Below are 13,190 nucleotides of genomic sequence, written 5' to 3'. Positions count from 1 at the left end.
GGTAAAGTAGTGGGTCAGCGAAAAAGAGAAAGACCTTCCAGGAGATGGACTGACACAGTGGCTCCAACAATGGACTCAAACACAGCAACAATTGTGAGGATGGCGCAGGATTGGGCAGTGTTTCGTTCTGTTGTATATAGGGTCGCTAGGAGCTAGAACCAACTCGACAGCACCTAACAACAACATCTTGGGTGGTGCAAAAGGTTAACACTCCCAGCCACTAACTGAAGCATTGGGGGTTTGAATCTACCCAGACGTGCCTCGGAAGAAAGGCCTTGCAACCTACTTAAATATCAGCCATTGAAAATCCTATGGAGCACAGCTCTACTCTGACACACATATGTCGACGTGAGTCGGAATCGACTCGATGGCAGCTGGTTTAATATGAATTCATGTATTTAATATGTTGAGAATGTAAGTTAATATAGTTAATATTTTGGTGACATACATCAATATATTAGTCATCCATAAATTGACATTAATAATCCATAAACAATACTAAAACCCTATTTCTGTCCTCACAGCAGGCAGGATGGAAACAGTTTGTTCACAGTGCTCTTTAGAAAGATCTTTCTGGCAGCCAGTGTGGCAGAGGGGAGGGGCGGGGCACAAGGTGAAGGGTAAGGGGCTGGGCCCAGCAGGGGAGATGGGGGACAGAGAAGTTTCCTGGCAGAGGACCTCACAGGGCTGGGAGCCCCCCTTGGGGAGTTGGGCCTGAGAGCAGGGGCCATGGACTCAGCCACGGGTGCCAATCCCTGCTCTGTCCTGTGGGCAAATGAGGCTCCCCTTCTGTGCCTCAGTTTCCACCTCAGCAGAAGGTGCGGGGCGACCAAACACCTCACACACAAAGGCAGCCAGAGGGGAGGACTCCTCAGGTGAGGCCAAGTGAGGGCGAGGGGACCCACCAGTCAGGTGAGGACAGGTGAGGCCACGAGGACCCACAGGCCAGGTGAGGACAGGTTAGACCAGATTAGGGTACAGAGGGCCACTGGCTCTTGGGCTAAATGCGGGGTTTGCCTGGGAATCTCCCAACTTTGTCAATGAAAATCTCACATTCCGGACACCCCTCATTCCAGGCAGCCCAGCACGGCTGGTCACCCTAGAGCATGATCTAATACCCCAATTGTCCTTGGAGAAGGGAAGGGGGCTTCTGAAAGGAGAGGGGGGCCTAAGAGACCAAGATTCTACCTGGACGTGGCTGAACTATCCTGGCTGAGTAAAACAACCTTCTTCAGAACTGGAGGAACAGGAGCTAGGGTGGTTTGGGGTTTCCAGAAATGCTGGCTGTGGCATTTTGGTAGCACTGGTTGTATATTTTGAATATATGGTCAATTTCACACTGACTCCTGGGAGGATCCTTGTTTTCACCTGACCAGTGGGTCCTTTTGCCCTCACCTGTCCTCACGAGACCATGGGTCCCCTTGTCCTCACCTGGCTTCACCTGACTGGTGGATCCCCTTGCCCTCACCTGTCCTCACCTGACCATGGGTCCCCTTGTCCTCAGTTGGCTTCACCTGACTGGTAGATCCCCTTGCCGTCACCTGGCCTCACCTGACCATGGGTTCCCTTGCCCTCACCTAGCCTCACCTGTCTTAACCTGTGCTAATCTGGCCTGTGGGTCCCTGCAGCCTCATCTGGCCTTACCTAACTGGTGGGCCCCCATGGCCTCACCTGATCGATGGTAGCGGTACCACTGCTCCTGGGTGATGAGTCCCAGCCTCCGGGCTTCCTGGGCCCCAGCATGCAGGACAGAGGTCAGGGTGACCTCCTCGGGTCCACGGGACTCCCCAGCACCTGCAGCCTGCAGCATGTAGGCAGGAGGGACAGCGTTCTCGTCCTTCCGGAAGCGGCGCGCCACCAGCTCCAAGTCGCGTGGCCTGGTCTTCAGCTGTGCCCTCAGCGCCTCCCACTCCTTCTCCTCGATCAGTGGGGGCACCACGCAGGGCCCGTACTGGTCACCTACGAGGGCCTGGGAGAGAGGAGCATAGGTTCAAGTGGCACATGGCACAGGCGCTAGGTCTCCAAGCCTCCATTTTCTCCCCCTAAAAACGTCTGAGGGCAGCGGTAGTTCGGTTGTAGAATTCTTGACTTCCATGTAGGAGACCCGGGTTTGATTCCCGCCCAATGCACGTCATGCGCAGCCACCACCTATCTGTCAGTGGAGGCCTGCATGTCATTATGATGGTGAACAGGTGTCAGCAGAGCTTCCAGACTAGGAAGAAAGGCTTGGCAATCGACGTCTAAAAATCAACCAGGGAAAACCCTATGAATTACAGCTGTCTGATCCACAACCAGTCACAGGGAAGGCACAGGACTGGGGAGCATTTTGTTCCCTTGTGCGTGGGGTTGCCATGAGTTGGGGGCCAACTTGATTCAAAGGCAGCTAACGACAACAACAAACAAGTCTAGCAAAGTGTCACACCCTGGAGTTTTGGCAACAATTACATTAAGAAGTGTCATCAGAGACTTAGCAAAGCACCTGTGTGCAGAGGTACCTGGGAGATTGTGACATCAGACAGGTAAGTTTTGATTCCAATTGAGCATCGAGCATCACAGAGTCTTTTGAGCTGGGAAACTCCCTGTGATCAGCTGAATAATGCCCCCCTCCCCTGCCACCAAAGATATCAAGTCAAGCTGTTCAAGAGATAGCCATGACCAAGACTGTCCAGGTCCTCACCTCCTTGGACCTTGGAGTCTAATGCGGGAGTCAGACATTGCGGTGCGGTGGATCACTTTTATGTGATCTTTCTCACCTTGGTCTTGTAACTCCCGCCAAATGACTGGGTGGGACTATGCAAATAAGGTGCATAGCTTGCTAATAACACAAATAAGGTGCATGGCACCTTTGTGTGGGTGGGACCATGCAAATAAGGTGTATGGAACCCTAAAGAGGGGATTGGTCAGTTTTTCCATCCCACTAGGCTTAAAATGAGCCATTCCAGAGGTGGACGGGGGGGCCTCACTACCACCAAGAAAGAAGAGCCGAGAGTGGAGCGTATCCTTTGGACCTGGGATCCCTGCACTGAGAACCTCGTAGACCCAGAAGATGGAGAGAGACAGCTGCAACACTGAAGACAGCGAGAGATGGCAAGGAGCAGAGACAGAGAAATGGTGGCAGCAGTGGCAGCAGAACCAGGAGTCTGGCAGGAGACGGTGGTGGCTTTTTGGCCCACAGAGCGAGAAAGCTGAGCACCTCCAGGCAGGAGGCTTGCTGGCAGAGTGGGGTCCCTCCAGGCACTTGTTAGCAGAGTTAAAGAGCTTTGTAACACTTGCCCAAGCAGGGCAGAAGCCAGGCCAATAGGACAAAGGCCAGAGAGAAAGAGGCCTGAGGGCAGGGCCAAGGAGCTGTTCTGACTGAAGAACGATATCCTGAGTCGTTTCTGACCCAGAGTTGTAACCTGTTACTTCCCTAATAAACCCCATAACCATGAATATGGTCTGTGAGTTCTGTGTGGCCATTGCAAGGAATTATCAAACCCAGCAGAGAAGTACAGAGTGTGTGGGAGGGACGGTTGTTGTCAGGATTGGTAAAAAGGTTGGAGAGGAGATCTACATCTGATCCCCACTTCACAGGAATCAGCCTTGGGCTGATGCTGATAGTGACTCTCTCTCCCCCCTCGTGAAGTTAGACGGGGCCAGATGATGCCGTCACACCATTTTACAGACATCAATCTGAGAATTGCACAAATGCAAAATCGCAGCTGTCATAGTACACAATATGTGGAGCAGACTTGTGGCAGGGGAGTTAGGGAAACTCCCCTGAAGAAATGAGAATTGAGCTGTGGAATAAGACCTGAGAAAGAGTTTACCAGGCAGGGCGTCTTGGGCAGAGGGAACAGCGCATACAAAGCCTCTAGGGCTTGCAGGCAGAGGGAATAGCATGTGCAAAGGCCTCGGGGCTCTCAGGCAGAGGGAGCAGCACGTGCAAAGGCCCTGGAGCAGGTGAGAGCATGGCCAGTGCAAGAAAGTCAGTGGGGACTGAAGCACTGACAAGGAAGGGGCAATGAACGCGGACAAGACTGTCCCCATGGGTTAGATTTTGTAGGCTGTTGTCAGGAATTAAATAGTGTCCCCCCAAAATATGTGTCAACTTGGCTAGGCCACGATCCCAGTATTGTGTGGTTGTCCTCCATTCTGTGATCTGATGTAATTTTCCTATGTGTTGTAAATCCTGATCTCTGCCTGTGGTTACTGAGGCAAGATTAGTTTATGTTAAAGAGGGTTAGGGTGGGATACAATACCCTTACTCAGGTCACAGCCCTGATCCATACCCTGGGGTGTAGCCTACATCACCTTCTACCTTAAAACCAAAAACCAAACCCAGTACCATCGACTCGAGTTGATTCCGACTCATAGCGACCCTATAGGACAGAGTAGAACTGCCCCATAGAGTTTCCGAGGAGTGCCTGATGTATTCAAACTGCTGACCCTTTGGTTAGCAGCCGTAGCACTTAACCGCTAAGCCATTAGGGGTTCCGTTATAAAAGGTAAAAGGAGAGAGAAGAGAGCAGAGAGAGGGACCTCATATTACCAAGAAAGAAGCACTAGGAGCCGAGTGCATCCTTTGGACCCAGGGTCCCTGTGGTGAGAAGCTCCTAGACCGGGGAAGATTGATGACAAGGACTCCTCCCCAGAACCAAAAGAGAGAGAGAAAGCTTGCCTGGGAGCTGGCGCCCTGAATTCAGACTTCTAGCTTCCTAGACTGTGACAGAATAAATTCCTGTTTGTTAAAGCCATCCATTTGTAGTATTTCTGTTATAGCAGCATTAGATAACTAAGGCATCCGCATAAAGTCCTAAGATTTTAGTCTTAATGCTAAGAGCACTACAAAAAAAAAAAAAAAAAAACCTGTTGCCACCGAGTCGATTTGAACTCATGGTGATCCATGTGTTACAGAGTGGAACTGCTCCACAGAGTTTTCTTGGCTGTAATCCTTACAGAATCGGATCTTCAGGCCTTTCTTGCACAGAACCTCTGGGTGGGTTCCAGCTGTCAACTATTTGGTTAGTAGCCAAGCGTAAACTGTTTACACCACCCAGGGATGTGACGAGGCCCTATTTCTGCCCCTATACACTCAGAGAGTGTCCGAAGTGGAACACAAGGGAATAAAAATGGAGGAGACCTAGGACGTTGGGCCAAGGCTAAAGTTTTGACTTTGCTCATTATAAGATGGAGGTTATCCCCCTCCCTCCTTCATTGGGTTGTTCCAGGATAGTCCAGGGGCAATCTGGATAAATGGAATCCGTGAGGATGAGAGTGTTGAAGAGGATATTGCTCTCAGAGGACCCTTCCAGCAGGACAGCCTCCAGAGGAGAAGGAAGAGGAGAAGTTGGACAAGGGGTAGGCAGCCAATCACACACCAGTCCTTGATTACAAAATGCTCCTGTTTGTGTGGGATCCAGGCACATGGGAAACAGGAAAAGCTAACAAAGGGGGGCCAATGAACCCCCAAGAGCAGCTCTGGGGCTCAGGAGACACAGGAGCTGCTCGTTGCTCAAGAGTCCCGGAGTCTCTAAAAGGAGGTGCCATGGGGACCTGTCTCCTGCTGCTGCCTAATGACTTATTTACCTGAGAGACGCCTCTCCAAGGCACCCAGCATACTTGGGCTTGTGTGGAAAGTCCCCCCAAACTGAGCTACTGACGGAGAATAATGTTGTGACTCTCAGGCCATGGGAGGAAGAGGCCGGGTTCAGGAGAAAAGCAGGAAGTGGAGAGAGGTCAGCCGATCATAGGGATTTGCCCAAGCAGCCATTTTGGAATGATGCTAAAGAGCTCTGGCTGGCCATGCCTGGGGGAAGCTTGGAGATCATTCTCCAGCCCCCATGCGACCTGGAAGCCACGCTGTGCTTTTCGCTGCCCTGCATTTGGGTTGCAAAATCAAATTCCTCCTGGAATTATTCTTCTCCCTTATCTTTCCCTCTCTCTCTTTTAACCTTAAAAAAATTTGTTTTTCTTTTTTCCTTTGAAACTCAACAAAATGATTAGGCTCATTTGGAAAATTAAATTAGAAGACTGGAAAATAATTGGGAAAGAAATACTCAAGCAGGAGTGTGGAGTCTTCTAAGCATTAGAACATATTTTAAAGCAATAGTATTGAAAACAAAGTGGCGCCAACATGCAGAGAATAGTATACACACACACCCCACACACCCACTGCCGTAGTACAGAGCAAAAGAATTAAAACACAGACTCACATTACATATTATGTAAGTAAAATAATACATAATGAAGAAAGTTTCTCATCACTTCTTCCTGTGCCGCAATTCCTTTAAAACCTATTGCCGTCTAACCTGTTCTGACTCAGGGCGACCCCATGCGTTACAGAGTTGAACTGCTCCATAGGATTTTCTTTGCAGTGATCTTTACAGAAGCAGATCATCAGGACTTTCTTCCACGGTGCTGCTAGGTAGATTCGAGCTGCCAACCTTTAGGTTAGCAGTCAAGTGCAAACTGTTTGCACCACACAGGGACCTCAATTTCTTTTTAGTGAGGTCTAATCTCTAAGGCAGGGAGCCCTGGTGGCACAGAGGTTAAGTGCTTGGCTGTTAACTGAAAGGCCAGTGGTTCTACCCTGTCCTATAGGGTCACTATGAGCTGGAATCGACTTAGCAATGGGTTTGGAATCTCTAAGAACAATCTCTGGGTGGTGCAAATGGTTAACCCATTCATCTGGTAACCAAAAGGTTGCTGGTTCAAGTCCACCCAGAGGCACCTTGGAAGAAAAGTCTGGAATCTACTTCCAAAAAGATCATCCATTGAAAACCCTATGGAGCGCAGTTCTCTGCTGACACACATGGAGTCATCATGAGTCAGCATCAACTTGATGACAACTGGTTTAGTCTCTAATGCTGTGCCATTCAATAGAACTTTCTATGAGGTTGGAAGTATCCTAATCTGCACTGTCCATTGCAGTGGCCATAAACCACATGTGGCTACTGACCCACATTGAGATGTGGGTAGTGCAACTAAGGAGCTGAATTTTTAATTCTATTTGATTTTAATGAATTTAAATTTCAATATCCACATGTGGTTGGTGGCTACCATAGTGGACAGCATAGTTCTAAGACCAAACAGCTTATTTTATTAATATTTTTATTGTGCTTTAATCGAAAGTTTACAAATCAAGTCAGTCTCTCATATAAAAATTTATATACACCTTCCTATGTACCCCTAGCTGCTCTCCCCCTAGTGAGACAGCACACTCCTCCTTTCCACCCTGTATTCCCCGAGTCCATTCAGCCAGCTTCTGGCCCCCTCTGCCCTCTCATCTCCCCTCCAGACAGGAGCTGCCCACATAGTCTCATGTGTCTGCTTGAGCCAAGAAGCAAACTCATCACCAGTATCATTTTCTATCTTACGGTCCAGTCCAACCCCTGTCTGAAGAGTTGGCTTTGGGAATGGTTCCTGTCTTGGGCTAAAAGAAGGTCTGGGGACCATGACCTCTGGGGTCCTTCTAGTCTCAGTCAGACCATTAAGTCTGGCCTTTTTACAAGAATGTGAGGTCTGCATCCCACTGCTTTCCTGCTCCCTCAGGGGTTCTCTGCCAAATGGCTTTCTTGATGATACACACCCTCCCCTACATCCCATCTCAAGGAGAGGTTCCTAAAGCTTTTTCTTTTCCCCCTTGGATCTGCTCACCACCTCTTTGTGATGAAGGTGTGTTGGGCAAAGATATCTTCTTTACTTTTTTCCTCTTTACACTCTAGGACAAGGAGCCTTGGTGGCGCACTGGTTAAGCACTCAGCTGCAAACTGAAAGGCTGGCAGTTCAAATCCACCCACTAGCATGGTGGAAGAAAGACCCGGCAATCTCCTCCCATAAAGACTACAACCTAGAAAACCCTATGGGCAGTTCTATTCTGTCACATGGGGTGGCTATCAGTCAATATTGACTCGATGGCACAGAACAATAAGAACATAATCCAGGACAGGGGTCACCAAACTTTTTCTGTAAAGGGCCAGATAATAAATATTTTCAGCCTTGTAGGCCAGACAGTCTCTGTCCCAACTACTCAGCTCACCCTAGTAGTGCAGTGCGAAAGCAGCCATAAGCAATATGTGCATGAACAGGTGTGGCTTTGTGCCAATAAAGCTTTATTGTCAAAGATAAGCAGGGTCTGAATTTGCTCCATGGGCTGTAGTTTGCTGACCCCTGCTCTAGGATTTATGAGTCAAAATGTCATAGTTCTTGGATGTCTCTGGAACTCGGTGGTGTAATAAATCAAGATTTGGATTATCTCTCAACAATAATAGCCCAAACTGTTAATTGTGGGGTGTGGGTTAATTGGGGACAGAAGGGGTGGAATTGGGAGGGGAGGAGAGAAGGCTTTGTAGTGTAGAAAAACTGGCCTCTCCTAGGATGGGAGGAAAGAAGCCCTGGTGACACAAGCAGGGAAGCACTTGGTTGCTAACTGAAAGGTTGACGATTCAAACCCACCCAGTGGCTCCATAGAAGAAGGACCCGGCAATATGCTTCTGTAAAGACCACAGGCAAGAAAACTCTACGGGGCAGTTCTACTCTGTCGCATGGGGTTGCTGTGAGTCGAAAACGACTTGAAGGTACCCAACAACAACAACAGGATGGGAAGAAGGATGTCTTTGAGATAGGCTCTATACAGGGCACAAAGCCTGCTAGTGATACCAGTGGGCACACGGAGGAAAAAATTCCCAAGACTCTGTGGGTCTGCACCTTCTTTATGACTTTCTAGGATCCCAAAGTGAGTGGGCAGAGGAACTGGGAGAAGGTTCAGGTCAAATTCTAAGATCCCTTCCAGCTTTGACAATCCACTCTCCAACTCATGTCCTGCTTCCAATCGATTGCTAATGACTGGACTCCAGCCAGCTCTGCAGGAAAAGAGTGCTGTGATCAATTACTGTTGTCTGCCGGGGTCAAGACACAAGGGCAGGATATAATAGCAGAAATGCTACCCATGTCCTTCCACAGGTTCATTGGTGATAGAAACGAGAAGTAAGAGCTAATCTACCCTCCCATGAGACTCACCACAAATGTTGGCCCAATCGATGTTTTCTGACACCGGTCAATCTCCTCCAAACACAGTTCTGTGGTCAGGTGGTCAGTGGCCTCAGTGTTCCGAACACCCCACCTCAGATCAACAACCTGCAGATTATAAGCCACGGGTTTGCAGGGATGTGGAACAATGGGTGATTTTTTTCAATTGCTTTTGACAGAGGCATAAAATTTAACAATCTCTCCCAAAGGGATATCTGCATTGAAAGAACCTGAACAAAACCCATTTTCCCAGTGTAATCATGAGAAAAACATTAGGTAGACCCAGACTGGAATTCATTCTGCAGTACCCCTGACCCCACCTCCTCATGATGGCCAAGGTTGTGACCCACAAGGAAAAACCAAGGAACCATCACAGACCCGAGGAAACTGGGGAGACAGGACGGCTAAACGCAATAGAGTATCCTGGATGGGATTCTGGACCAGAAGGAACATATGAATGGAAAAACTGTTGAAATCTGAATAAAGTTTACAGTTGAGTTAATAGTAATGTACTCCCTGTGGTGAAATGAGTTCCTTTATGTGGCTTTTTGCCTTGGTTTTTTAGAAAACCAGCTTGAGAGATTTTTCCCCTAACCCTTGAGGAGCTACCTTTGCCCTAGTTTTTCACCCCAGATGGTTTGTTACTTTTGTCCAGGTTGGTTGACATTTCCTAGGTAAGCTGTAAACAATTTGTAGTTTGATACTTTTTGACTGGTCCTGGACTGCAGCCTGCCCTGTGATTGGTAAGCACCTTGCAGGGATCAGTCAATATACTATGCAAATAAAGTGACTATAGAGTATGCAAATAAAGTGACTACAGAGTATGCAAATAAAGTGACTACAGAGTATGCAAATAAAGTGACTATGGCCTATTATGCAAATGAAGTGTCTGTGGCCTACCTCGAGCGGTTGGTCAGTTCATGGCCCTAGTGGGTAGGCCATACCTTGAAATTGATGTGGAGTTTGTGTATACATGCAGCCAACTCACAGAAGTTTTTCAGACAGGAAGCAGAAGGAAGAAAGAAGAGAGAAGCATAGAGGGAGAGGAGGCAAGGGACCTCCTAAAAGAGCTATAACAAGGGTCAAGGGCTGTAACACCGAAGACAGCAGCAGGCCCAGAAGAGGTCCTTCTGCAGAGTCAGTGGTGACAGACGGCAGGGCCAAGGCGAGCCTGCCCCGAGGGAGCTGAGAGAAGGCCTGCATGGCAGAGAGAAGGAAACGCTTGGACAGTGAAGAGGAGCTGAAAGAGCGGTCCTGCACTGAGGAGAGGAGGCATGTGACTTCTTGTGGCCATTGCAGCAGATTATCAAACCCAGCAGAGAAGTAGAGAGTACTAAGGGAGGGAGAGCTGGTGTCAGAAGTGGTAAAAAGGTTGGAGAGTGGGGGTATGTCTGACCCTCGTAGGGCTCGGCCCTGGGCTGATCTTGATTGTCATGATCCCCGTTTGAAGCTAGACAGGTTCTGACCCTGAAACTACTACCATTTTGTAACCCAATGGGAATGGGTCCTGCCCGGCGCGACCCCTGGAGTCAATTGAGAGGAAAAAAAAACCCGTTGCCATCTAGTTGATTCCAACTCATAGCAGCCCTATAAGACAGAGTAGAACTGCCCCCGTGGGGTTTCCAAGGAGTGGCTGGTGGATTCAAACTGCCCACCTTTTGGTTAGCAGCCTGAGCTCTTAACCACTGTACCACCAGGGCTCCACTACCATTTTATACCCCACTAAATTTTTCTTTAAATAATAGTAATGTTTTTGTTGTTGTTAGTTGCTGCCCAGCTGACTCGGACTCATGGCAGCCCCATGTGTGCATAGTAGAGTAATGCCCCGTCAGGTTTTCGTGGCTGTGATCCTTCAGAAGCAGATCACCAGGGCTCTCTTCTGTGGCACCTCTGCGTGGGTTCAAACCTCCAACCTTTTGGTTAGTAGTTGAGCACTTAATCATCTGTGCCACCCAGGGATTCCAAATAGTAAAATACCAATGTTAGTTTCTTAGTTGTGACCAACGTACTGTGGGCATCTAACATGTTCACGTTGGAGGAAGCTGAATGTTGGGTAGATGGGAACTCTGTATCATTTGTGCAACTTTTCTTTAAATCTGAGACGATTCTCAAATAAAAAGTTTATCTAAGAACAAAATTCTAAACATTTTTTTAAAAGAGCTTGTCTATTTTCAAACTTTTCTCTTTTAAATGAGGACATGTCCACACTTGTTCCCAGAGCTGGCTTTGCAAAGGGGAGTGTTTTGTTTGGCTGAGAAAGGACTGAGCAACGTTTCTTTGGCAACCGCACGCTTGAAGTCCATTTCTGCCTGCTGACTACAGAGAGGACCGGGCAGAATGGCTTGATTCAAGAAAGCTAAGCTGACCCCATGGAAGGTTGGGATGAAGGAAAGACAAAGAGGAACTCAGAACAGTCCCTGCCTCCCTACATTCTTTAGCCTGGAGAGAAACACACATACGTTCCTAAACTACATATGGAACAAAAGGCAAAATAGCACTGAATGTGGCTGGAACAAGAAAGCGGAAGGACAACTAGCTGTGACTTCAGACAAGGAAGAAGGGTCAGGGACCAACCTCAGGCAAGAACCTTGTTCTCCCCATCTACACAACGAGGATGTTTATAATATCCACTGCCTCATAGTGCCCATGAGGATGCGAAAGAGAGAGTGAAGTAGAGAAAATACATTTTCTCCAGTGTTTTAATATTAAAGTAGAGAGAATATATTTCCTCGTTTGTTTTAGTATAGCTGTATAAGCTGTGATTAATCTCTAGTGTTTAGAAAATGGCACAGGTTCTGTTCAAAGTATGGCTGAGCAGCCTATCCCACTCTTAACATAACAAACACCCTAATACCTTACAACATGTTTTCTCCTATTCACAATGGGTGATTGAGAACTTGACATAACTAACGCTATAATGATGCTTTAAGTAATCTCTAAAAACATTTTTTTAATTGGACCAGCTGTCGCGGTCTCTTCCAATGGGGTGCGGAGCTCTCTCAGCTCTTGTGGCCTTGGTCTCTCTTCCCTTCTTTGTTCTCTTGAGAAATGGCCTTCAGCCTATAAGAGAGCAGCTAGAAAAGCCTCCTGACATTTTTGATCTGCAACTTTCTTTCTTGCTCCCTATCTCAGCCAGAGTGGACTTGGCAGAACAGTTCCACTAGCCGAGAGATTCTTATGTGAGTTTTTTCAGCCTGTTACAAACATACTGATTAGAGTCCAGATGTCTGACAGGCCTATCTTTAGTTTAATAGTTTCTTGTAGTTGTTTTATGATGTTTAAGGCCATCTGTGGACTACGTGCTCAAAACATTATGTAACCCTGACCTTCCCCCTATAAAACTCTCCTGCTAGCTCTTTAGAATTAGACAGAATTTGGGTGAAATTCAACCCCCTTTGTCTCTCGAATACCGGTACTCAATAAAGCCCTCTTACTGCTTACCTCCTCCTGTCTCAGTATTGGCTTTGCGGCAGGCGGCTCGAACCTGCGATTTGAGGTAACAAGAACGTGGCAGACGTTTTATCAGTTCTTAGGGCATATGTTCCCTCTTTTTAAAAAACCAGTTACCGCCAGGCTCTCCTTGGAAACTCTATTGGGCAGCTCTACTCTGCCCTATAGGGTCACTATGAGTCGGAATCGACTTGACGGCAATGGGTTATCAAGTTGACTCAGACTCATGGCAACGCCATGTGTGTCAGAGTAGAACTGTGCCTTGTAGGGTTTTCTTGGCTGTGATCTTTATGGAAGCAGATTGCCAGGTCTTTCTTCTGTGGTTCCTCTGGGTGGGTTCAAAGCACCAATCTTTTGGTTAGTAGCCAAGCACTTAACCATTTGCGCCATCTGGAAACTTTTTCCTTTTTAGGGCCTCTGAAATTGAGTAGATCAGGGCCACCACTTAGCTGTCAGTGTGTGAACTGTGGCATGCGTGTTGTTGTGATGCTGGATGCTATGCCACAGGTATTTCAAATACCAGCAAGGTTACCCATGGTGGACAGGTTTCACGGAACTTCTAGGTTAAGACAGACTAGGAAGAAAGGCCTAGTGATCAACTTTCAAAAATTAGTCAATGCATGGTTTTAGGGGACATCTAAGTCAATTGGCATAATAAAATCTATTAAGAAAACACTCTGCATCCCACTTTGAAGAGTGGCGTCTGGGGTCTTAAACGCTAGCAAGCAGCC

General features: G+C 47.8%; 1 protein-coding gene across 7 annotated transcripts in view; it reads right to left on the bottom strand.

The window, feature by feature from the left end:
• Nucleotides 1-13,190, bottom strand: part of NWD1 (NACHT and WD repeat domain containing 1) — a 94,642-nt gene that overhangs the window by 70,687 nt on the left and 10,765 nt on the right. For 6 of the 7 annotated variants that reach the window (XM_049877321.1, XM_049877322.1, XM_049877320.1 and 3 more), the window contains 2 exons: nt 9,001-9,117; nt 1,672-1,969 (listed from right to left, as the gene is read on the bottom strand). In XM_049877321.1, the coding sequence (XP_049733278.1) occupies nt 1,672-1,969; nt 9,001-9,117 (415 nt within the window). Of the gene's footprint in view, nt 1-1,671; nt 1,970-8,688; nt 8,827-9,000; nt 9,118-13,190 lie in introns of those variants that run through there. The other variant, XM_049877326.1, reaches the window with a different exon arrangement.

This window comes from Elephas maximus, chromosome 3 (assembly GCF_024166365.1).
Source record: "Elephas maximus indicus isolate mEleMax1 chromosome 3, mEleMax1 primary haplotype, whole genome shotgun sequence".
NCBI classification, from domain to species: domain Eukaryota; kingdom Metazoa; phylum Chordata; class Mammalia; order Proboscidea; family Elephantidae; genus Elephas; species Elephas maximus.
The sequence above is the reverse complement of the archived record's forward strand: the minus strand, read 5'-3'. Positions and strand labels throughout refer to the sequence as shown.